Raw genomic sequence first — 24,426 nt, forward strand, 5'->3', positions numbered from 1 at the left:
AACCTTGTTTTTAAATTTCATTTGTATGTTTTTTATCCCTAGGAAAAAAATGTTCTGTATTCCAAGTGCTGGAATTATAAGCATGTGCCAACACAAGGGCCTAGATATCCTTGATTTTTGAATCCTGTGCTAATAAGTATATTATCTTAGAAGAAGCTTTCTTTATTGATAAAAAAAAAAACTTAGCAAAGAGTGAAGGGAAATACTCCTGTTGTGGATGGCAACGAGTGAGAAAAGTGGACTGCAAAGCATGGGACAGGACGGCCTTGAAGGTCCCTTATGGCTCAGAGCAAAGAAATCAGAGCTGCGGCTGGATTCAAGGCCACATGTGTATAGCTTCAGGGTCACAGATGGGCTTGTGTTGATAGTTTGCATGCAATATATAAATCCAAACTTCTAAAATAGAGTAGAGGGTCCAGTTGCTAGGGATAATTAGAGACATGCCAAATTAACCAAAGCTAATTCAGATGGTCATTAAACAAGAGCCCCACCTGGCTGAAGTCGTTTTACCATCTGTTGTAGATATTCTCTGATGCGAGAGTTCCCACCAGCTCCCAGGTGTGGCCTGCTTATTAGGACACAGTGCCAAACCGTTCACCATAGCATTTGATTACCAGACAATATGTTGATGTTAATGCAGCAAGTTGTGAGAGAGCTTCAACTGAACTCTGGAGGTAGAATGAAAATTTTAAAAAATGGTATCACAGCTGTGGAAAATGTGTTTTGGATTCTTGGACACATTCTGTGGTGATTGAAATTTTAAGACCAAAACACTGCCTGCCTGTCTCTATGTCTTGGTGTCTGTCTTTCCATCCCTCCCTCCCTTCCTCTCTCCCTGTCTTCCTCCCTCTCCCCTTCCTCCCCCACCTCCTTGGTGGTGATAAGACATATGTTTCAGTGATTGCAGGAAATGCTAGGATAACAAATTAATAAGTACAGAATGTTGAAGCTGGAATGGACTTGGAGAACAACCTTATTTCCAGTTGTGAAGGGCGATGGCTAGGCTGAATGGATGCGTGTGTGAGTGGGTGCTGAGTGGAAGCCAATGGCCACCCCTCATCCCATTCCCTGTAGACTATTGCAGTCACACCTCAGCTTCTGTCTGTGTGAGGATGATGCCCTTTATGTTTTTGGTGAAAAGAGAATTCTGTGGTTTTTGTTAAGTTTCATAACCATTTGACAAATGAAGAAACTGAGGGATAGAGCCAATAAGCAGCCTGCCTTACATAACGTTATCTAATTCACATCCTCCGCAGAGCATAAACTAGGTTGATCACAGCTGGCTACTTACACAAAGTAGCTCTAAAACTTCATTGTATAGCATCACTTCAAAACTTCCTTAAATACAAACCAGGTACAAAAAATAAGCAACCAAGTAAGTCAACAAGCAGTTCTTCTTGTATCTGTAGTGAGGCTGCCTGCAATAGAGAGGACAGCTTGCTTACCCTCTGAGGCTCCAGCTGAGAAAATACATGGCTCATTTGTGTTTAGTGGCCAGCGGTATTAACAAGACTACTTCTCATTCTTGGGTCTTAAGGAGATGAGCCAAAACATATGGTAAAAATCATATATGTGAACCTGAGAATGTTAAACACAGTCCATCACTCTGCAGCACACTGATATGGCCCATGAAGCACAGACGTCTTCCTAAAGTACAGACTGCTACAGTGTGCTGATGACATCTCACAGTATAATGTTTATTGCCTGCTTAATAGCATTGGAGTGAAAAGGGTAAAACTGAAATTGTAGTAAAGCATGCCCTAATTTCCCTTTACTCTTCATTTCTTTTGCTTTCAGTCTCCTAAAAATTTTTTTTTCTGGTTTCCTTGTTTGTTTCCATCTTTGCTCTATAAAATCTCCCAGGAAAAACAAACAAACAAACAAACAAAAAACCTTTCAGAATTTGGGGATTTCGCTCAGTGATAGAGCATAGTAAGGATTAGTTCTAAGCATAAACACAAACAAACCCCCCACACCAATGTTAAATATTGTTTTCCTATCTTATAATCTGTTTATGCTACACTGAAAGAACAAGCCATGAACTTGGCAATTAATCAGCTTTTTATCTATTAAGTTTTATTTGAGTTCAGTGTAGGCTAGTAGAGTTTGCCAATCCTTAGTTTACAAAACACATCAGTTGATGGCTCCAACCAATCTATGCAACAAAAACATTAGGGTGGCATGGTGGGAGCATGAAGAGTAATATGAAGATCAGGGTGCACAACCTTCTGTGCTTAAACAAGGCCACAGGCAAAGTTATATTTCCTTAAGACAGCTTCCATTCTGGTATGTACAAGAGCGCAGAAGGTTTACAGCTCTGTCTTCTAGACTACTCATCACAACTTTAAGTCCATATGCACATCTTTCTCCAGCATAGGATTTGATTTAACTAATGTTTAAGGGTCTGCTGTATGTAAGGCACTGTTCTGGTCACTCAGAGATAAGTCAGTGAACAAAACAAAATTTTAACCACAGAACTTATACTTGAGAACCAGGATGACCAAGAGAGGACCATCAGGCAGCCTAATTTTTAAGTAAGGCTGATGTGTCAGAGGATGAATGGTGACGTGCTTTAAAAGAAGGATCTGCCTTTGCATGGTATGGATCCATGGTATGGAGGGCACCGAGGGGTCAAGACTTTTAGACTTTGCCTTCTAGAGGTGAACAGGGCAGAGACAAGCAGCTACATTCATCTGAGTGGGACGCAGCAGCAACAGTAAGAAAAGGTTGCATGATTTTACATTTTGAAGTGTAGCCAATAGTATTTGCTGATAGAGTGGACCTGGGCTGAGACAGAAAGGACTCAGTAGGAGGAACGGTAATGCCACCAACCTACAGCAGAAACAGATTTCGAAGAACAAGAAGCAGGGAAACTTTGTCATTTGAAGTTTGAGATGCTTACTGCTAGCGATGAGTAAGCCGCAAGGCTCAGCAGACTGCATATTCATTTGACAGTCACTGGAGTATAAATATGAGGTCATCAAGACCACGAGGACACATGAGAAGAGGCTCAAGGACAGAGCTTTTCAGAGGAAGAAGGAAACTCCGAGCCTGTGCAAGGAGCAAGGACACAGAGGAAACTCTGAGCCTGTATAAGGAACGGTGACAGGCCTACAATAGTTTACTACCAACTCCAAACACTCACCTTCCTTACCAAGGACCAGACTGTTGAACAAAACCTCTCAAAAATTCCTCCTGGACAGATCTCTGTGAGTTCGAGGCCAGCTTGGTCTACCGAGTTCCAGGACAGGCTCCAAAACAATACAGAGAAACCCTGTTTTGAAAAAAAGAGGGAAAAAAATTCCTCCTGGAAATTCCTTGTGAGGTAAACTTTCTAGTTGAGTGGTAGGCAGGGACATGGCACGAGAGGCCTCTTGAAGGATTCTAGTACTCTTATTTTGACAGCTTGACTGGCTAGTGAGATTTGAACATCTGGAGGTAACACAGGGCAGCTAGCCCAAACTGCTCACAATACCATGACTCCATTACTCTCTCTCTCCCCTTTCTCTCAATATAGGCTAGATTGACTCAGAAGCAGTAACCTTCCTATCTTTGTCTCCTGAATATGAGATTACAAGCATATGCTGCCAAGTCAAGCTACCATGGTTCTTTATAGCAGAAGAGAGTTGTCATAGGTTATTCTCTAAACCCTAAAATGGTGGAACTGGAGATAGCGTATTAGTATTTTACATGGGAGGAAATAAATTACCACATTTAGTGGCTTAAAACAACACCTCGGGCAAGTAGGTAAAAGTACTTGCCACCAAGCCTGACAATCTGAATTTGATTGGATTTCTAGGACCCATGTGGTGAAAGGACAGAATTCCTGAAAGTTGTCTTCTGACCTCAACACATATGTGCCTGTGTGTGCATATTCAACTTACACACACATACACACACACCATACACACACATACCACACACAGGCACAAACATCATACACATATCATGCATATACATAATACACACAAAACATCACACATACAAATCATACACACACATCACACACATCCACCACATAGACACATATACCACACACACATCATACATACACACAAAATAAAACAAGTGTAAAAAAGTAACATAAGTGTAAAAAATTTAAGGATTTATAAAAGATCTACTTTATATTTAATCATGTATGGGGGTGGGGTGGGTATGTGTATGTGAGTACAGATGTCCCAGGCATCGAACTTGGCATCACACTGACAGCCTTGGTTAAACTCAGTGGGTCACAAAACAAACTGAAAAGTCATAAATGCAATACAGAAATTTGTGGGAGCGCTGTTTTATTTATTTTTTTTAACTCTTTGCTCTTTGGGGGCCCACCACCCAGCTTCCAAATAAATACATGGAGACTTAATTCTTAATTTTGAATGTCCGGCCTTAGATTGGTTTATTTCTAGCCAGCTTTTCTTAACTTAAATTATCCTGTCTACCTTTTGCCTCTAGGATTTTGCCTTTCTCTATTCTCTATTCCTTTCTTCCCTTCTGACTCTGTGGCTGGCTGTGTAGCTGGGTGGCTAGCCCCTGGTGTCTTCCTCTCCTCATTTTCTCATTCCTCCTCTTTCTTTTCTCTTTAGTTTCCTTCTATTTATTCTCTCTGCCTGCCAGCCCCACATATTTCTCTCTCCTGCCTAGCTATTGGCTGTTCAGCTCTTTATTAGACCAATAAGGTGTTTTAGACAAGCACTATAACACAGATTCACAGAGTTAAACAAATGCAACATAAAAAGAATGCAACACATTTTTGCATCATTAAACAAATATTCCACCACATAAACAAATGTAACACATCTTAAACTAATATTCCACAACAGGTGTTGGTTGGGTGGTTGGGTAGAGGGGGATGAGAGTGGTCACAATGTATTTTGTGTATGTGTCTAAAACAAATTAATAGATTAATTAATAGATTAATAATAACAGTATGTAATAGTACTAGTAGTTTAGCCACACAGATCACTAGGCCTCCCTCTCTGAGTCACAGAATGCTGAAATGAGTGTTGTGCAGGCTACATTCCCATCTAGAAGTATGATGGGGAAGGACCTGTTTTTCAGCATCATAAGCTGTTAAAACAGCTAATTTCCTTGTTACTGTAGTTTGCTTCTTTCAAGTCAGCAATGGAAAAGGATATTCAGTCTCTCTTTAGAGGAGGTCTAGTTCCCTTCTAAAGACCTCAGCTGGGACTGGAGAGATAGCTTCATTGGTAAAGTGCTTCTGGTGCAAGCATGAGAACCTGAGTTGGGTCTTCTAAGACCCATATAAAATGCTGAGAATAGTGGTGTATGCATACTAATATCAGCTCAGAGGAGGGAGAACCAGTCGGGTCCCTGTGACTTGCAAGCTGGCCAACCTCCCTTATGTAGTTAGCTCTGGGCCAAGGAGACAGCTATTTCAAAGAGCAAGGTGTCTGCCTCCCCAGCTTGTCCCCTAAACATACCATAGGCATGCACACACGCACATGAACAAGTACCCACATGCCTTATCTGTCTGAGTCATAGATATTCAGGAGAATTTCGCTTTCTTTCATCCAGATTAGGGACATTAATTACAACTACAAAGTCCTTCCCTCTTTGTGATGGAATGTAAAACCCCATTTTATCAAATTTTATCAGTTAAAGCAAGTTCATGCTCAAGGGAGAGTAGAAATCGTCATGGTCATCTTGGACTTTTTCCCATCACTGTGATGGCCCAAGAAACTAAGCTTTCATGTTACATTCTATTTTAGACACACTTCTCATTGTTGTAAAGAAAACAGTACCTGACACAAATAAGGAGGGATAGACTTGTTACAGCTCAGAGTTATTTCAAAGGCTCTGTTTACTGTTGTAAGGCCATCACAACATGGGAGCATGAGGCAGAGGCTGCTTACCTACCTCCTGGTAGAAAGGAGGCAAGAGAGAGAAAGGGACCAGGAACTAGGTATGTCCTTCAGAAGCATATCCCCAGTTACCTTCCTCTTCAGCTAGGCCCCAGCTCCTAAAGTAGCACCACCAATTGTAGACCAAGCCTTCCATGCCTGAACTTTGGGGCTTGTGTGTGTGTATGTGTGTGTGGGGGGGTACCTTTCATTTCTAAGCCACAACAACCTCAAGGAGAAGTGATGATCCCAAGGAAAGACACATTTTTCAGTGACAGTAAATCTTATCCAAATAATCTTCTGTAAGAAAAATGGAGGTAAACTCACAGGCTTGCTTTGAAAAAATAACCTTATCAATCCTACGCAGATAAACAAGAGCAACAAAAAGCTGAAGCCTTGTGATTTTATAACTTAACGATTTTCCGTTTTAGGCAGTGGACAGTGACCTACCTCACAATGAAATAACAAGCACTTTTCTGTCAGTAGCATCGGCTACTTTTTTAAAGAAGGAAACATTGTAATTTTCTAAACCAAGCACTTTTCTGTCAGTAGCATTTAAAGAAGGAAACACTGTAATTCGATATTATAGAACCACTAATAGAAATGCATGTATGATAAGAATGAGAATGATGTCACAAAGATTTTAATCTGCAAAGTAGGAAAATAATTTAATAATTATCTAGTTCATATTTTTCCACAATTTCCAGATACAACCATTTAGAATTTTTATAAATATAACTAAAATGTCATTTTAGTCCTCTGTACTTCAATACCTGGGACTACCTGGAGTAGTCGAAAAATAACATTAAGAGGGGTGGTAGTGCATACCTATAATTCCAGAAGGAGGATTGAGAAGTTGAGGCCTTGTTACAAACAAACAAAATAGTACCTGTGCTGGATAGTGCTGTGTTAACTTGACAAAAGCTAGAATCATATGAGAGGAGGGAACCTTAACTGAGAAAAAAATGCCTCCATAAGTTTGAGCTATAGGCAAGCCTGTAACGCATTAAGTTAGTGACTTATTTGGGAGCACCCAGACCATTGTAAGTGGTACAACCCCTGGGCTGGTCATGGTTTCTATAAAAAAGCAGGCTGAGCAAGCCACGAGAAGCAAGCCAGTAAACAGCACTCCTCCATGGCCTCTGCATCAGCTTCTGCCTCCAGGTTCCTGCCTTGTTTGAGTTCCTACATTGGTTTCCCTCAATGGGAAACCGTGGTTCAGGATGTGAAAACCAAATAATCCCTTTCCTTCTCAAGTTGCTTTCAGTCACACTGTGTTTTACCACAGCAAAAGAAACCCTAACCAATACAATAACTTTACATTTTGGAGATATGCTGATTAGAAACACTATGATCCAGGTCTCTAATATCCAACTGCAAGCTAGCAGGGAAGCTGAATGTACTTCCTATTTCCAACCATAACAGGCACAGAAGACAATCCCTGATGAAACACTCTGGGTAGACTCAGCAATAAGGCAGTATGACACAAGCTGAGTCAGAAAATATGGCATGATTATTTTTGAATACCAGAAAACTCCTTCAAGACTTGGATAAAATGCCAATTTTAGAGGGCTAAACATAGCATGGAGAATAGCTTTTGAGGGGTTAAAAGCATATTTTACTATTTTATACACATTTTAAACTTAATATAACTGACTTTATTGGGGCACTATTCTACAATGTTTCATCTGGATTGGTGTAAACAGTCCATGGTTCTACTGTCCCACCACTTCCACTCATATAAGAAAGTTACAGGATTGATGACAGCTATAGTTATAGCTAGCTGATGACAGTGAATACCATTTTGTCTCAAAATCCAATTAAAGCATGGGTATGATGGCTATTCTTGGTTGTCATCTTGACTACATCTGGAATAATCTAAACTTCAAAAATGAAGGGCACACAAGTGAGGGATTTTTTTTTTCTTAAAATAGGAAGATCCACTTCTAATCCAGATCCCGAGGCAGGAAGACACGTGCCTTTCATCTGGATCTTGCGGTGGTAAGACACACACCTTTAACATAGTTCTTCAGGTGGGAGGACACACCTTGAATCTGGGCCACAGCCTGTGCTGGAAGCCTATTTAAGGACATGGAAGAAGGAAGCTTTTGCTCTTTACCTGCTTACTCTAGCCTTGCTAGTAAGTCTCTTACTTCACTGACATCAGAACCTACTTCTTTGGGATTCTAGCATGTACTGAAGACCAGCTAAGACAGCATGGACTGAGCAACTTCTGTATTTCATTTTCTGTTCATTGTTGGACTAGATGGACCATAGCCTGCCTGTACGTCATTCCAATAAATCCCATATAAATCACACACATACACACACACACACACACACACACACACACACACACACACACACTCATTCATTCTATAAGTTCTGCTACTCTAGAGAACCCTGACTAATACAATGTATATGACAACTGGATCATGAGATCTTTGCAGGCCAAAGACCAGGAATAGTTCAGTGCTTGTGTTTCGAAGTAATGTTAAAGGTGGGTTATCTGAGAATTCATGCACAGGATTGTGGGACTATGAGGTGTTGATTAATTTTCAGCTTCTTTTCAACTCATGACACCCACTGTGCTATTGAATATAGGACTTGTGCTGGGTGTTGAGGACACCAAAGCTGATGAAGTCATAGTCTCTGCTGTCACATGATGCTCCAATTCTCAGTTCAGCTTGCAATCACAATTCCTTCCAGAGAACTTCTAAGAAATCTCTAATAGGTAGAACCCTGGAGTTCTAGGGAACACAGTTCACCTATCTCCAAAAGATGACTCAGATCATTTTGTGTGATTTTAGTTTTGTAAAGTTGAAAATGCTTTAGTGCTTGCCTGTGTTGTTACTTGTCTTATTGCTGGAACAAAATACCTGATTGAGGAAGGAAGGGTTTATTGCAGTTCTTAGTTCCTGGGTACAGTGCATCATGAAAAGGCTTGACAGCAAGAGCTGAAAGTTGCTGTTCACCTGGCATCCCCAGTCAGGAATGAGCCAAGAATGCCCATGCTCACTAGCTGTCCTTTTGATATGCAGTGGTGACTCCTAGCCCAAGGTATATTGTTGTCCATTTAGAGGGGTCTTCCCTTTCTATTAACCTAATCTAGATGATCTGTCACTGACATGCCCAGAGGCTTATGTTAGTGATTATTCTAGACCCCCATTAAGGTGACAATCACTGTTAACCATCACAATCGAAGCCTAAACTTGAATGTTGCACTTTTGTCCTTGTTGCTATTTTGCAGGACTAGGGATAAAATTTTGGGCCTGGGCCTGGAGCATGCTAGGAAACTGCTCTACCATTGAGCTAGACTCCTAGGCCCAATGTTGAGAAACTCTTTAACAAGCACATCCCATGTAAAGATTTAAAGTACAGGTATGAGGTACACTAACGCCCTAGGGTGAACCATACACTGACACTCGTTCCTTTACTCAACATTGCTTCTCCGTGACAAAGCCCTTAGGGAATGAATACAAAGTCTATCTCCAATAAATGAACTAGAAAACCAACCTATCACTTTTCCATTAAGAGCAAGGAAATTGGAAAATATTTTGTCCACAAGAGAAAAATTGAAGGATGCAAAATTCATATGTACCCCTGCAAAATTTACTTCTGCTAACTATTAGCTGCACAGTGACCTCAAAATAAGCACTGTTATGAATTCAAACAGATGAGAGGCAATTTTGTTACTTCAGTTGGATCAGGCAATGCTTTTGTATTTATCAAATAAGCTCATAAAACAAAGGGACTTTTGAAGTACTCAGTAAAAGTCTACATTAAAAATTGTTTTTAATGTGTGACTCCTGCTTGCAGTTATGAAGGTTTGCCTTCCACCTACAAGTTGCCATTATCTCAAAGGTGAAATTTTAGCACATGGCTAAAATGTTCTATAGTTACAGCTTCATGATTCAGCATCAGTAATTCAGAGTGAGATCATAGGCAGTGGAAGGTGGTGTCATACTCTTTTGCCTGTGAAGGGGCGACCAGGGAATGGCATAAGCATATTGAATTTAGACTGTGGCTCCTGTGAGTACCACAATTTGTCTCTCAGCTCTTGCCTGATCAGAAGGTGCCCTCGGGAAAGATTTTAAGAATGGTAAATTTGGCTCATTAGGCATGTTGATCACCAGCTCCCCCCACCCACCTTATATGGAGTGGGCAGAAGTTTTATCAGCTTTTCGTGGAAAAGATTCCAACTTGGTACCGTGCCATCACCACACACCAGTGTGCTGGGTTTTCTATTTGGAGCTTCAAATTCTTGCACCCAACCAAAAATAAATCAAGCCAGCCATCAGGGCACCAAAAGAATACTACTGTGAAAAATCAGCATTGCCTGAAACTTAACATATAAACAACACTTCTGAAGCAAGTTTTGCGTGGCACATCCGGACACTTTAAAAATACCATCTGCTTACTAATAACAGCTACACCAGGGTGCATTAACCCTGGAAATAAATTGTAAAATCAGCCCCTTAACACAAACAACACGAGACGACCATCAAAAGATCTCCACAACTAGAAAAACAATTGGCAGGCTGTTTTCAGTACGAGCTGAGGACACTGGAACCACCGCAAAGCCCTCCTCACCAGATGGCTCCACCAACTCCCAGAGCTGGCTCAGGACCCCGCCAACCCGGTTTCTGCACCACTCTCATCCCTGGGGGCTTCCCTCCCGCGTAGCTCCGCCCCCTTCCGCTCAACTCTGCCTGGGCTGGTGGAGTTAGGGTCTGAGTGTCAAAGTCTGCTAATTTGCATAAGCCAATGGGTGCATTGCATGCAAATGAGGCGGGCCCTGATTGGCTGACGGCTAGCCCCATAACTCCGGAATCGGGGGCCTTTGTCCTCCAGTGGCCCGGAGGAAGCTGTGCAGTCCTCACCTACCGAGACTTAGGCGAGAAGCGGCGAAGCGGCGGGTGGGAGCCGAGCGAGCGCGGGGCTGGCGCCGCGCACTGGGGGGGGCAGGAGCAGCCCGCGCGCCGCGTGAGGGACTCGCACTTGCAATATGACTTTGGAGGAATTCTCGGCCGCAGAGCAGAAGACCGAAAGGTAAGTGTGCCTGCGGACTCTGTGGCCGCTGCCCCTCCCGCCGTCGGGGACCCGGCTGACCCACTCTCGCCCTGCCGCCCGCAGGATGGACACGGTGGGAGATGCCCTGGAGGAAGTGCTCAGCAAGGCGCGGAGTCAGCGCACCATCACCGTCGGCGTGTACGAGGCCGCCAAGTTGCTCAATGTGTAAGTGGTCCCGGCCGCCCGCGCCCCTGCCTCCCGCCCGCCCCCCCGCCCGCCGCCCGCCTCTACCCCGAGCTCCCTGGACAGTGTGCACTCACCGCTGCCCCGCTGTCCGCAGCGACCCCGACAACGTGGTACTGTGCCTGCTGGCTGCAGACGAGGACGACGACAGGGACGTGGCTCTGCAGATCCATTTTACCCTCATCCAGGCGTTCTGCTGCGAGAACGACATCAACATCCTGCGGGTCAGCAACCCGGGCCGGCTGGCTGAGCTGCTGCTGCTGGAGAGCGACGCGGGCCCGGCGGAGAGCGGGGGTGCCTCGCAGCCCCCTGACCTGCACTGCGTGCTGGTGACGGTAAGGGACCCGGGGCTGCAGCCCGGAATCTGTTGGGATAGACCTCGGCAGTGCTAGACGCTGATCTCGCGGGGGTTCTGATGGTACCGAGCGTGTCTAAGCTCGTGGGTGGCCTCCAGCGGCGGAAGATAGCCCTGTGAGTCAGCAGGCTGCCCAGCTACCTCTGCCTACCTCTGCACTACCTCGCGTGACTAATTCTCAGAGCAGGACAGATTAGATAAAGCCAAATAAATTCCCGGCTCACCCTTCATTAAGAAGTCAGCTTCATTCTTCATTTGCTCTCAAAGCTAAATATAGAAATAGAGTAGGAGACAGACCTTATTAATTCGCTGGAGATACTCTGGTGTGTACAGAGTGGAATTCTTTTCTCTGAACCTTTGTATTTGTTTAGATGAGCCCCCCCCCCCACGCACACACACACACAAACACACGCCCTTTAAAAATTTCTGGTTGAATAATGTTTTCAGAGAGAAATGTGCTGTCTTGGTCTTCTGTTTTTTTGTTTTTGTCCTTTCTCTGCCTTGACTGGTGTAGGCAAGTGGCACCCTGATTACTTTTGCTGCCAGTGAAAAGTGCCATTCATCACCAGGGAAGATAAGAGTGAAGCTAAGCTGCCTGCCCTGCAGCTTTCACATGGTGTGCGAGAATGTTTTCAGAGCTATTTTACTTATGACCCTACTAGGGTGCATGCTTGATAGGTTCAACTTATGAATGATAACCTCATGCAGAATGGTACAGATAATTATGCAAAACTCTGTGGCCCAGTGTGCATTACAGGTGTTTAGATCTTGCCAAATGCTACTTAACAGAATGCTCAGGTTTTGGCCCTTTCAAAAGTAGTACAATTAGTAGCATAAGCTGATGATTTTATGGAAAAGTAATTTTTCTAAATTTGTTCTTAGAACCCACATTCATCACAGTGGAAGGATCCTGCCTTAAGTCAACTTATTTGCTTTTGTCGGGAAAGTCGCTACATGGATCAGTGGGTTCCAGTGATTAATCTCCCCGAACGGTGATGGCATCTCAATGGAAATAACTGAACCAAATTGCACTGAAGTTTTGAAATACCTTTGTAGTTACTCAAGCAGTTACTCCCTACGCTGATGCAAGGATTACAGAAACTGATGTCAAGGGGCTGAGTGAGTTCAACTACATGGGGGCTAGGAGATGACTTTGCAGATGGACAGAGGTGAAAATAAAGAAGGAAGCTGTGTTGAAACAGAAATCTAAGTCAAAAGGGACAAAAACTACAAAGAACTGTGCAAGAAAGAAAACTGTTGATTTAGGATGGCTGAGTTACATTAAATAAGCCAAATATTGCTTTGTTGAAACCTTAAATGTGTAGCAATAGTTTGTTTTTTTTTTGTATTTGTTTTTTGGTTTTTTTGTTTGTTTGTTTTTTGATCTTTATGCCCTCAAGTAAAAGGAAAGTGAAAAGGATTAATTGTATTTTAAAGCTACAGGTTAATGTATTTTGATGAGATGTTAAATTCTCAGAAATTTTATTATAAATCGGACTAAGTTATTTTATGATATGAAAGGTTATTTATGATAAAGTTTTTGAAGCACAATATCTAAAATAAACTGGTATGGAATAATTGCATCATTTTCACTGTGTGGTTTGTGTTGTGCAACATTGACTATTAACAGACATTTCATTGAAGCCTTGCTTTACACTAGGCAGAAAAATGGGTGATTTTAGAGGGCTTGGATAAGGGAAAAAAATGTTTACGGATTCCCCTTGCAAAGTTTGAATAACTACAATTAGTTATTTTAATGCTACAAAAATGCATGCAAAATGTAGAAGCAGAGAGGAGGGCAACCAGGGCCACTTGGAAGATTAGTGGAGCTTTTGCTGAGGAGAAATCATTTTCTTGGGGTCTTAAGAAATAACCTTAATTTCTCTAGTTAGAGAGAGGAAAGGGATGTTGCTAACAGCAGTTTGTGCAGAGGTGTGGAGGCCTGAAAGATCACAGCCTGCATAGAGACTGACTCTGCATGCCTCTGGTGTAGAAAGATAAGAGAGAGAGGGCTGGAAAGAGTAGGTGGGGGGGTAGGTTCAGACTCTGACAGGCATTCTCGTATCATTTTTACGTATTTGAACTTTCCTCTGTAAATTGGCCACAGTCTGCAGAGGCCTTCATTCTGCAGAAGGAAGTGACATGGTCAGTGTTGTAGGAAGATAACATGGAGCCATAAGGGATAGTTAATTGCCAGAATGGCTGGCTGTACAGTACTAGTGTAAGGCAGTGCATTTTGTAGAACCATGACAAAGGAAAAATTTGATGTCCTTAGTTTTTTCCTAGGGCATTGTGCCTTCAGCTGTATCTCCACTAATGCTGTGAGGGATCTGATTAGGTCAGATGGAAGAAATGGCAGAGAAGGAAGCAAAAAGGCTGCGGTAGAGGCCTTTCCTTGTCTGCTCAGATCTGCACCTGATAATTAACTGTAGCAGCCCCATGTAAGCAGAGCCAAAGAAAGCAAAGGCGCACGCTGAAGACAGGACCTGGCAAAGCCTCTCTCCTCACAGGAGCTCCTTGGGACCCCTACTGTTTGCCACCCTTGTGACACTCAGAGCAGAAGAAACAACAAAAGCCTTAAGCTTCTGCATATCTCCTTGGTTTATCAGCCTTCTGCTTTTCTACTCTTAGAAATGTGGGTTTCTAGGCCTTGTTTCTTCTTTTGCTTTAAGCCAATGTGTGATCCCAAACAGCTGGAATAGTAACGTTTGCTTTTTATATTAGCAGAAGATTGGAGAGCAATGACTTTTAAGCAAGACCTTTAGCCTTCCCACCAGAGGCTCTTTCAATCTGTTTTCACAACTGTTGTATTTCGTGAAATAAGATGAGTAAGTGAAACCAAGTAGGATGAGTGGAGAAAAGCAGCTGTTTGCTGGAAAGAGCACTGATGACAGCTGTGTCTCCCTTAGGCCTCCAGCCTGGAGTTCTTCATCTGCAAAATAAAGACCACATTACCCACCCTACAGAGTTGCCTTCTATAGCTTTGTAATCTCGGGAAGGAGGAACTAATGTCTGGTCCATAGATGTATCCATACAGTAGGTGCTGAGCTAATATTGGTTAAATAAATGAATGACTAGAAATAATGAATATAAACCCTGGGCTGTGGCTGAGTGATAGAACATTATGAGATCCAGCATTGACAGTTTCTGGCACTGGGGAAAATAATTACTAGCAGGTACATGGTATTTGCTCAGATGATAGCAACAGGAAAATATTTAGGGCCTCAGAGAGATCTGTTACTTATCACACATATTATTTAGAAAGGAGTTTGAGTAACTTAAATCACAGTGCTAGGCAATATGAAGTGGTTGAATACAATCTTAAGATTATCCCATTTGTTGAAAATCTCAACAATAATTGCAGTTAGGGATTCTTTTGATTTTTGCTTTGTTGTTCTTTCACAGCATAATTTAAACATGACTTTAAAAATCTAATTGTAAGCCATCAAGCCTGCCATCCCAAATTTGATCTCTGCAACCCAAAGGAGAAGAAGAGAACTGACTTCTAAAAGTTGTCCTCTGACCACATGAGTGTTGTGGTGTGTGTACACCTAGCTAACATGCACACACACCACATTAGTAAAATTCATAAGAAACTATAAGTTAACCAATTATATGTATAAAATATGCCTCTAACTTATGCTAATATTTAGGTAATTGCTTTCAAAATTACTAAAGCAGGTTAGGGCAGGAGGACTGCTTTGAATTTAAGGTCATTGGGCTACATAATACCAAACCAGCCTGGTATTTTTCTTAAAAAAAAAAAAAAAAAAAAAAAAAAAGGAACAAAACAAGGCACCTGGCCTCCTTACATGCATGAACAAAAACTTCACACATCTTCCTGGGTCATATTGTTGTTGAAAAGTGGAAAACACCTATTTTTTCCACAGGTGATTTCCCCACAGAGTCAGTATTGTCATTGATTAACCAGGGTCTTCCATAAGTTATAGCTTTATAATTAAGAGTCCGTGAAAGTAACTAATCTTCTATACTAAACTATTTCCCAAGCTAAAATAAAAGGGCTTATTTGCAGGAAAGAGCTTCTAACTAAAAGAGCTTTATGATCTTATTGTAATGAATGAAATAATTTTCTCCTTTACCTTCAATCTTAGGTGCTAAATTTTATTCTTTGCCAGTGAAAGGTCTATTTTATTCAAATGAACAAAGCTCAAGGACATTGACGACCCCAAGCCAGGGGCCCTCAAACTAGGACCTGAATCTTATTTTTTTTTCTTTTAAACAATTCTTATGTAATCATAAGAACTTGGAAAAAAGTTGTATTTATGTAACTACCAAGAACTATTTAGTGAGTATTTACTATGGTCATTAGCTTTAGCTAAAGAGACACTTTGGCCTCAGGGAGCTCACAGTCTAGTGAAACACAAAGTCCATTGATGTGGCCTAAAGCTGAGCCCAGCAACAAAAAACACAAAGGACTATTGTGGTAGTTTGAAGGGTACAAGTTTCCTCAGGGCAAATAGAATAGAATGGAGAAAAAGGTTGTAAATTCTTTGATCAGAGTTAGCACTGTATTTTGCAAACTGCATAACAGTGCTTGACTGACAGATTGGATATGACTCTGCTAGATGCTGCAGAGACGTAGCCTATGGGGACCTCTTGGCATTGAAAAGTTTATAATCTGTAAGGAAGTCAAGCACCTTCCTATAATGGATTTATTGAATGCCTATCAGGCACTTGGCAGTGTGGTAGGTCCCAGGGCTATAAAAGCAGCAGTGACTTACCTTCTTACCTTCAAGGAGGTGCTCTCTCTCTCTCTCTCTCTCTCTCTCTCTCTCTCTCTCTCTCTCTCTCTCTCTCTCTCTCTCCTGAGCTGAGGTTGGGAGACTGACAGGTCCAGTGACACAAAGGTTGAAATGAACCATTTGCCAGGGAAACTGAAGCAGTTTGTTGCAGGAGGCACTCAGCTGGTGAGGTTGACATTGTCTTGGAGGAGGAAGCACAGCTCATGGCATATTTGGGGCTAGCTTCCTGGGGCATTGGAACACAGCTTCAGGCCGAGTACTTTTATCAATTGTAGTTCGCTAGCACTCACAACGGTCCTATGGCAGTAGGTTCTGTTACTGTCCCCATGCTTCAGGTGAGAGGAGACTAATTTGCCCAGACGCATATTGTTTGTGAGTGGCAAAGCCAAGGTGCCCGTCATGTCCACTGATGATAGGTAATGAGGTGGGAAAGATGGAAGACAGCAAACCATGATTTTGTTGATAGGCAAGTTTTTTCCCACTTGGTGATGGAAAGCTTTTTAAAAATAACTGGTAGAGTTAGGGTTGTGTAGCTATGCTGGGAGGAAAGAAGACATTCTAATGTGAGACTGCCCTTCCCCTTTGGCTATCAGACTATTGGAACAATGGACCCCAAGGAATTGGAATTCCCCCAGGAGTCTCATGCTGAGAAGAAAAGGGCTGGCGCTGCTAGCCAGCAGGGAAGATTTGTCACACAGTGCTGAATACTTGCAGGACAGACCTGGAGGCAGGAGCCAAGACAATGAATGCTGTGTCAATGATTCGAGGGCCACCTCTTGACTAGGACTGCACATTTCTTTGCCCTCAATTTAAATTTAAACCTCATGCCAGGACTTCAGAGGAGGAGGTCACTAAACCTCTTATTTGTTCCTTTTCACAAAGCGAATCTCCTTTCTCTGCATTTCACTATTGTCTCTTTAATTTCCTATTGAGGCTGGCTTGTTGGGACCAGAGCAACTCCAGGAACTGTGGGGCTGCAGCTCAGTGGTACAGTGCAATGAAAAGAACAACACCTAAACATACATAAACTATACATATATTTATATGGCACAATTGAGAGAAGACGTAGGATACTATCACACTACGGGAGAGCCTGGAAAAGATGATGTCATGACTTGCAAAATCCTGAGAGGTTAGAAAGTACAGCCAACTGAAATTTTGTGTATACAGTATTTAACAATTCAAAAAAAAAATCAGGCGTAATACACTAAAGCATGGGCAAATTCCTATCATCTCTTGAAACTTGACTGTCTAGAGAGGCTCCAAAAACCATTAGATAAATTAGTTAAAACAAAGGCACTCAATGCAATGCATTGCTAATCTGCCTCCTCTTCACCAGGGGAGCTCCTGCAAGCACTCACATCATCACTTACCTGTCTCCATACAAGTGCTCACTTTAGTTCTTCTCTTCTTACTGGGCTATCAGAACACTTTTGCTCAAAGTCCAGGGTTGGTACCTATTGTTATTCTTTTGTTTAAAAAGAAGAAAAGAGAAATATTGAGACAGACATAAGACTATAAGTTTATTATAAGGCCCGACAGAATGGGGAGACTAAGAAGAGGAACAGGGGTAAATGGCTGACCGCCATGGCCGGTCGCCATAGAGAGAGAGAGAGCGGGAAACAGAGAAACAGGGGGAGAGAGAGAGAGACAGACAGAGAGAGCGTAAAGGGGCAGGGGCTTATCTTTTAAAGGGGTCCTCTGCACCTGCGTGCAGACTTCTTTCCCATGGAACCTTGGGCTGACCAGGGTATTGCCTGAGTGGATTCCACCAGGTAACAGGGGCAGGCCAGCATAATGCCTGAACCTTTCACCTATAGTCCGTGTTCTGCAGACAGAGGCAGGAGGATTGCTACCTAGCCAGACAAATATCCAGGACTGAGCACAAGCTGTGTGCTAAACACTGCTAGAGTTTGCTCCATGAGGTTGGTTGCATTTGTTTCTGCCTGAGCCAGTCATCAGACAGATACACAGACAACTTTCAGATCAGTGTGGCACCAAGGCAAGCTTGGCAAACACTCCCAACCACACCCCTTTGACTGTGCAGTGTGATGGTCAGGAAGACTTCCAGGAAAGGGTGATGCTTGCCCTGAGTCACGGAGCCTCATTAGGATCCTTTTAGGGAAGAGGGTGGTACTGAGGGATCTCCCTCTGTGCTGTTGACCCAGGTTTAGGAGTTGAGGGAGGAGAGACTGGCAAGCTAGAAAGGCAGAGACACACAGGGAGCTTTGCATGTCTGTCACAGTAGTGTGCGTGGACTTTGCTCTGTAGGCAATGAGGCAACTCAGGATTATTTATTTGTTTGTTTATTGACAGGATCTTGAGTAAATCTTGAACTCAGTATTGTAGCCAAGGCTAGCCTTGAACTGATTATCCTCCTGCTTCACCCTCCACCCCCCCAAGTGTTGGGATTACAGGTGCATGCTGTCACACTTGCCTTGAAGACTTTTATACTGCCCCTCAAAGTTCAAATCTGAATGTTTTCTGGTTTTCTCCTCTGGGGTAGATTCAGGTGTCTAGGCAATAGCAAGCTGCAAGGATCCAAACAGCTTTCCAGGCATGGGGCTTATTACTGCTCCTGTCCCTTATTTCCTATCCTGCACTTTACCATTCTTTGGAACTTGTCACCTCAGGGTGGACTTGGTCATGTTCATGAGACCTATCTTCCTGACTGTGGCTTGGGGGATAGTGAATGTAATTTTTCAGCCAAGCACAGATCTTCCTAACACCTTTATTCCAAAGGAGAACTTTCTTTGGTGCTACCCAGTGGATAGACACAAGCATCGTTGCTGCCTACTCTAGAGGCAAGAGGCTGTTTAAGTCTAAAGACAGAGAAGAAGCTGGAGAGCAGAGCAGAGGTTAGCTAGGAAAATCCTGAGGTAAGTCCCAGGATTTTCAGTGATACCCTTGAAACAGTAAATCAAGACCAACTCCAATATCAGTTCAGTGTAGGAATGTTTCAGAAAACTAAGAAACTATGGAGTGGATTTAAAATGTATCTGGGACTCAAGTAGGCATAAATTGGTTCTCTGCTTGAGGACTGAGAGGTGACTCCTGACTTGGGCTTTCTGAACCCGCAACTTAGGGATAACAGTGCTACCAACTGAACTTTGGGGAGGGAAGAGTTTAGCCTTGGATTTATATTTCGGGTCCTAACCTGAGTGTTAAAAATGTCCATCAGAGGGCTGCCAAGATGGTTCAGCTGTGAAGAGCACTGGCTACTCTTTCAGAGGGTCTGTGTTCAGTTTCCAGCACCACACAACAGCTCGAGACCATTTGATACTCCAGTCCTAAAAAAGTCCACCACCTTCTTCTGGCTTCTATGGGCAGTGTGCACACTTACAGGCAAAGCTCTCATACACATAAAACAAAAATAAGTAAACCCTAAAAAAAATGTCCAGCAGGGCAGACATGGTGGCACAAACTTAAGCCTGAGCTATTAAAGAAGCTGAGTCATCAGGAGGATGACATGAGCCCAAGAGTTCAAAACCAATCCTGGTATAACAGTGGAATTCCTACCTCAGAACAAAAGAAAAGAAAACCCGAATACCCCAAACAGAACAAAACCTAGGTTGGGTATGGTGGTACTGAACCATGACCTCAACACAGGGAGACAAAAGCAGAGGGTCACTGAAAATTCTAGGCCAGCCTGACCCACACCAGGAGTTTTAGGCCAGTTAGACCCTGTCTCAAAAGCAAACAAGGAGAAATAAGACAAAGAAAGGCTCCCTACACCAAAACAAAAGAACCCTAAGGAAAAAAAGGTCCTGTACCATCCAGCCTTCAGCATAATATATGAAGAGCCGATGTAATCTCCCAAGAAAAACAGGGAAAGCCAGAGAAGTCACTTGGGGTCACTGAATAGAAACCTGAGGCCATGGTGGAAAATAAGAGACAGACAGGAACAGGAGGTGGAGGGACAGTGGGAAAGTCTGAGGTCACGGAGGATGGTGACAGAAGAGAGTGGTCACAACTAGGAAGGTCAATGATGGAATGTGCCACTGGATCTGGAAACTGGGGCTTTACTGCTCTCTCTCTCTCTCTCTCTCTCTCTCTCTCTCTCTCTCTCTCTCTGCGCATGCATGTATCAGCTTCATGTTAACAGTGGGAGCAGTAAAAGTCAGGCTGAGGTTCCCTGGGAGGTGGGAAAAGGAGCCAGAGGACATTCACTGGAAAGCACCGATCAAGGGGAGAAGCCCCAGCCTAGGGAGTGTGGCTTTGATTCTTCACAGAGTCTGACAGTGATAGAGATGTCTAGCTCTGAGGGAGGTTTCTAGAATTTTAGATGTACTTATTATTATTATTATTATTATTATTATTATTATTATTATTATTACTGAGATTTAAACCCCCCAGAGTTGTCTTGAGCTCACTATGTAGTTGAGGATGACCCTGAACTTCTGATGATCTTGCCACCACCAAGATGGTGTATCATTTCAAAACATACGCCAAAATAAATTATTCCTCCCTTATTATTGCTTCTGTCATTGACAAGTAGCAACAAGTCCACAATCCTTTCCCCATTCTTCACCAAAAAGGTCCTACTCATCCTTCAAAGCCCAACTGATACTTTGCCTTCTCCATGAAACTGTTGCTAATTCCCCCAGGCACAGCAACAGCTAATACAACTAGTGCCATGCTGGATAATAATTAATCTTTTCATCCTACTGCCCATTCTCCATGATTTCCAAACAAACTATGATGTAGCTGACCTGTCTGGGGCAATGGTGAATGAAAAACAACAGACGCATTTACAGAAAAGCTGGCATTGAGTGGGGCTCTCTGATGTAGAAGTAGCAGTAGCTGGGAAGCTCAGGGCTTCTTATATACAGCTGGAAGAGGGAGCCTCGCTAATTTGTCTCTGGAGAGGAGTGGTCGCAGGCTGCAGTCACCAGGAGGAAGAAGCTGTGGTTGATACTTTCAGCACATACTGTTACCATCCATACTGGAATCAAGGGAAGGCCTTGCTATTCCCATGGGTCTGAGGCATTGGAGTCCTTGACATGGCCAAATGCATGTCAATAATACACATTGACTCAGGACTTCACCAGCTCCCTGCAAAATTACCTTTGTCTCTTTGGGGTGTATCCAAGAGTACATTACTTATAGACAATTAACATTGAAAGTATCTCCCTGCAATTAATTTTTCCTTAAAATTCTCTCTAGCCCTGGTTACAAGTCCATAGCTAAAACATCAGGAAATGACTCTTCAAACACTTCTAATAGTACACAGAAACCTTATATTCTTTACAGCCTCCAAGCGCTCTAGGTCCCCCCCCCCCCCCCGCCCCACTGCGGGGGACCTCGATTCTCTTTTGCTTCTGTTTCCCAAGTTCTGGGGTTCCCTGCATGAGCCACCATGCCTCCTGGTCCTCTTGACTACTAAAGAACTTATTTACCATACCTTCTTGATTTTAAGATCCAAAGTTATTGTCATTAAAAAAATGCCTACTTAAAATTAAAAAGAGGAAGCATACATGGGTACAGAACTTAGATGACATGAGCTTAGGATCTCTACCAAGAAAAATATTAAAAAAAGATTTATTTTGAAATAGTCTCACTTTGTAGACCAGGTTGGCCTGGAACTCACCAGAGATCCACCTGCCTCTGCCTCCTGAGTGCCGGGATTAAAGGCTACAGTGTGTGTCACCATGCCAGGAGGTGCCTATATTCACTACTTTTCTTTCTCTGAGATAAATCACCATGACCAAAGCAACCTATAGGAGAGTTTATTGAGGTTTTACAGTTTCAGAGTATTAAAGTCCATGCAGGGAACATGGCAGCAGGCAGACAGGCATAGTGCTGGAGCAGCAGCTGAGAGCTTACATCTTGATCCACAAGCACCAGGCAGATAAAGAGAGCTATCAATGGCATGGACTTTGAAACCTAACCCTGTCCCCCACCCCCACTCCCGTGACAGGCATTCTCAACAAGGCCACACCACCCAATCCTTCCCAAATAGTTCCACAAACTAGGGACCAAGTATTCATATATAGTATGACAGCCATTCTCATGTGAATTATCACAGTCCCTGTGGGAGCCAGAAGAAAGCACTGGCACCCCTGAAATGGAGTTACACATGTGAGGAACCCAATGTGGGTGGTGGGAACCAAACCTGGGACTTCTGGAAGGGCTGCAAGGGATCTAAACTCCAGAGTCATCTCTCTAGCAATTTTGAATGACAGGATATGATGTCATCTTTCTGAGCCCGATTCTTGACCTATGGGGTTAAATCACATTTACTTTCCCATCAACAACAGCTGTGAGGCATAAGCAGAACATACACGATAACCAAACTCCTGTTGGTCTTTCCCTCCAAGTGCGCCAATGCCTTGAACTATAGACTGATGTTCCACAGCTTATACCAAATGGGCCTCACTGACAGCAGATCTCAGACTTATTTAGAACAAACCACTTCTAGTGCATTAGTCATGGAAGGAGAAATGTGAGCCTGAGCTCAGAGCAACCATGAGACCTCAGCAGTGTTGAATTAAAGGCTGGTTGTGCTACTTACATTTGAAAAGTGTGAACTCGTTTAAAAATATACTTCAGAAGGTGACTTCATCTAAATTGTCTAGTTCTAGCTTCCTTGGACATGTGAAACTGGTAAACTAAAGGATTAACTTGTAGCTGGGAGTATCTCCCTCAGTTATAGAGGGTACACTTACCAAGCTTGAGGTGCTGGTTTCAAAACCCATCGCCAAAGAAAAAGAATTGTATACTATCACCCAGGCCTCACTCCCAGGGCTCATTAAAAACTTAATCTACTGGTGCCTGCCTCAGCAGACTATCTCACCCATGTCACTGCTTTTGGTCCATCCAGCTCGGAACCTAGTGGATCCTCAGGTCCCCTTGCTCTTAAGTGAATGCCACTAAACGGTGTGTGGAGGTGCTGGGTCCTCCAGAAGCACAATCTGCATACTGATGTCCAGCTATTCCTCCTTTCAAGTCTGGCATCATCCAATTTGTATTTTAACTGTTTCTATCACTCACTTTCATAGCAGCATGGACTGCCTGTAAGGAATTACTGGGAAACTGCATTTGTAATAACTTCCAATGACATCTAAAAATCACACTATTATCTTTCATTCCTTTGTGCTAATAAGCATTGCTTCCTCCATCAAATCACATTTTATGGTGCCAACAAACTAACATAGTAAGCCATTGACACCTTGGCATGAATTTACTTGGACTACAATTTCTTAAGATTTTATATTTAGTAATGTGTATAAGTATGTATCTGTGTGGGGGTACATGCCCTGCCTGCAGGTGCCCAGGGAAGTCAGAGGCATCAGATCCCCTGGATCCGGAGGCACGTTTACTTGCCTGATGCAACGTGCTGGGAACTCAGGTCTTCAAGTGCTGTTCATGCTCTTAACCTTCTCTTCAGCTCCTAGACTGTAATTTCTTGTAGGGCAAAGGCAATATTGGATTTTGAAAAATTGTTGAGGTGAATGTTAAGACTCATAGTACATTTGTCCAGGGGTGGCCTACAGTTTAATGTAGACTAATGACTCACACAAGGACAAAGAACAAAAAGGACCATCTAAAGGCAAAGGTCATTTGCTGCTCATAGCAGTCCCAGGCTTGGGTAGCACAGAGCAAAGGCAAATCAGTTAAAGGTGCTGACCATATCAAGGCTGCACAAAGACAGTTCAAGTAGATGATGGGTCAGATTCAAAAAACAGGCTCAGGGCTGTAAGACAAGACTGAGAGGAAAGTGCGTGTACCTATCCCTCGGTATAAAGGCTGACAGTGACTGTCCACGTGTCTGTGTAATTCACTTGTCAGTGAAAAGCTGATGACAGTACATGTCTAGAAAAACTGAAACCCCGAGAGGCATGCATCTCTAGGCTGTTACTGTCACTGTCCCCTCTGGGCAGTGTATACTTATCTACCACTCTTGGGAGGAACCTTTTGTCCCTACCTCAGGGTAGTATACACTCACCTGCTGTTCTTACCACCGTTGGCAGGTGCCTGCTGTCCATGACTTAGGGGAGTGTACTGTCACCTGTCACTTTCACTGTCACTGTTGGTAGGTGCCTCCCCCCAGGGTAGTGTACACTCACCCGTTGCTCTTACTGCCACTCACTTTGTCTTGTCACCCTGTCTCTTTAAAAACCCACTTTTACTAAATTCCACTGTCATCCCCAGGGCAGTTGTCTTCAAAGAATCACAAACCCTGTGGGAGTGG

General features: G+C 43.1%; 1 protein-coding gene and 1 long non-coding RNA gene across 2 annotated transcripts in view; one reads left to right on the plus strand and one right to left on the minus strand.

Annotated features, from left to right (window-relative positions):
* LOC103159267 overlaps positions 1-11,327 on the minus strand; it is a 50,210-nt gene extending 38,883 nt beyond the window's left edge. The window contains exon 1 of the long non-coding RNA XR_003487846.2: positions 11,192-11,327. This is a non-coding gene — a long non-coding RNA (uncharacterized LOC103159267). The remainder of the gene's footprint in view (positions 1-11,191) is intronic.
* On the plus strand, positions 10,698-13,055 carry Gadd45a (growth arrest and DNA damage inducible alpha). The gene is made up of 4 exons (XM_027430230.2): positions 10,698-10,910; positions 10,995-11,096; positions 11,212-11,449; positions 12,352-13,055. The coding sequence occupies exons 1-4, from the start codon at positions 10,867-10,869 to the stop codon at positions 12,463-12,465; spliced, it is 498 nt and encodes a 165-aa protein (XP_027286031.1). The 5' UTR covers positions 10,698-10,866; the 3' UTR covers positions 12,466-13,055.
* The last annotated feature ends 11,371 nt before the right edge of the window (positions 13,056-24,426 follow it).

The sequence above is a fragment of the Cricetulus griseus genome, chromosome 8, assembly GCF_003668045.3.
Source record: "Cricetulus griseus strain 17A/GY chromosome 8, alternate assembly CriGri-PICRH-1.0, whole genome shotgun sequence".
In the NCBI taxonomy this organism is placed as follows: Eukaryota; Metazoa; Chordata; class Mammalia; order Rodentia; family Cricetidae; genus Cricetulus; species Cricetulus griseus.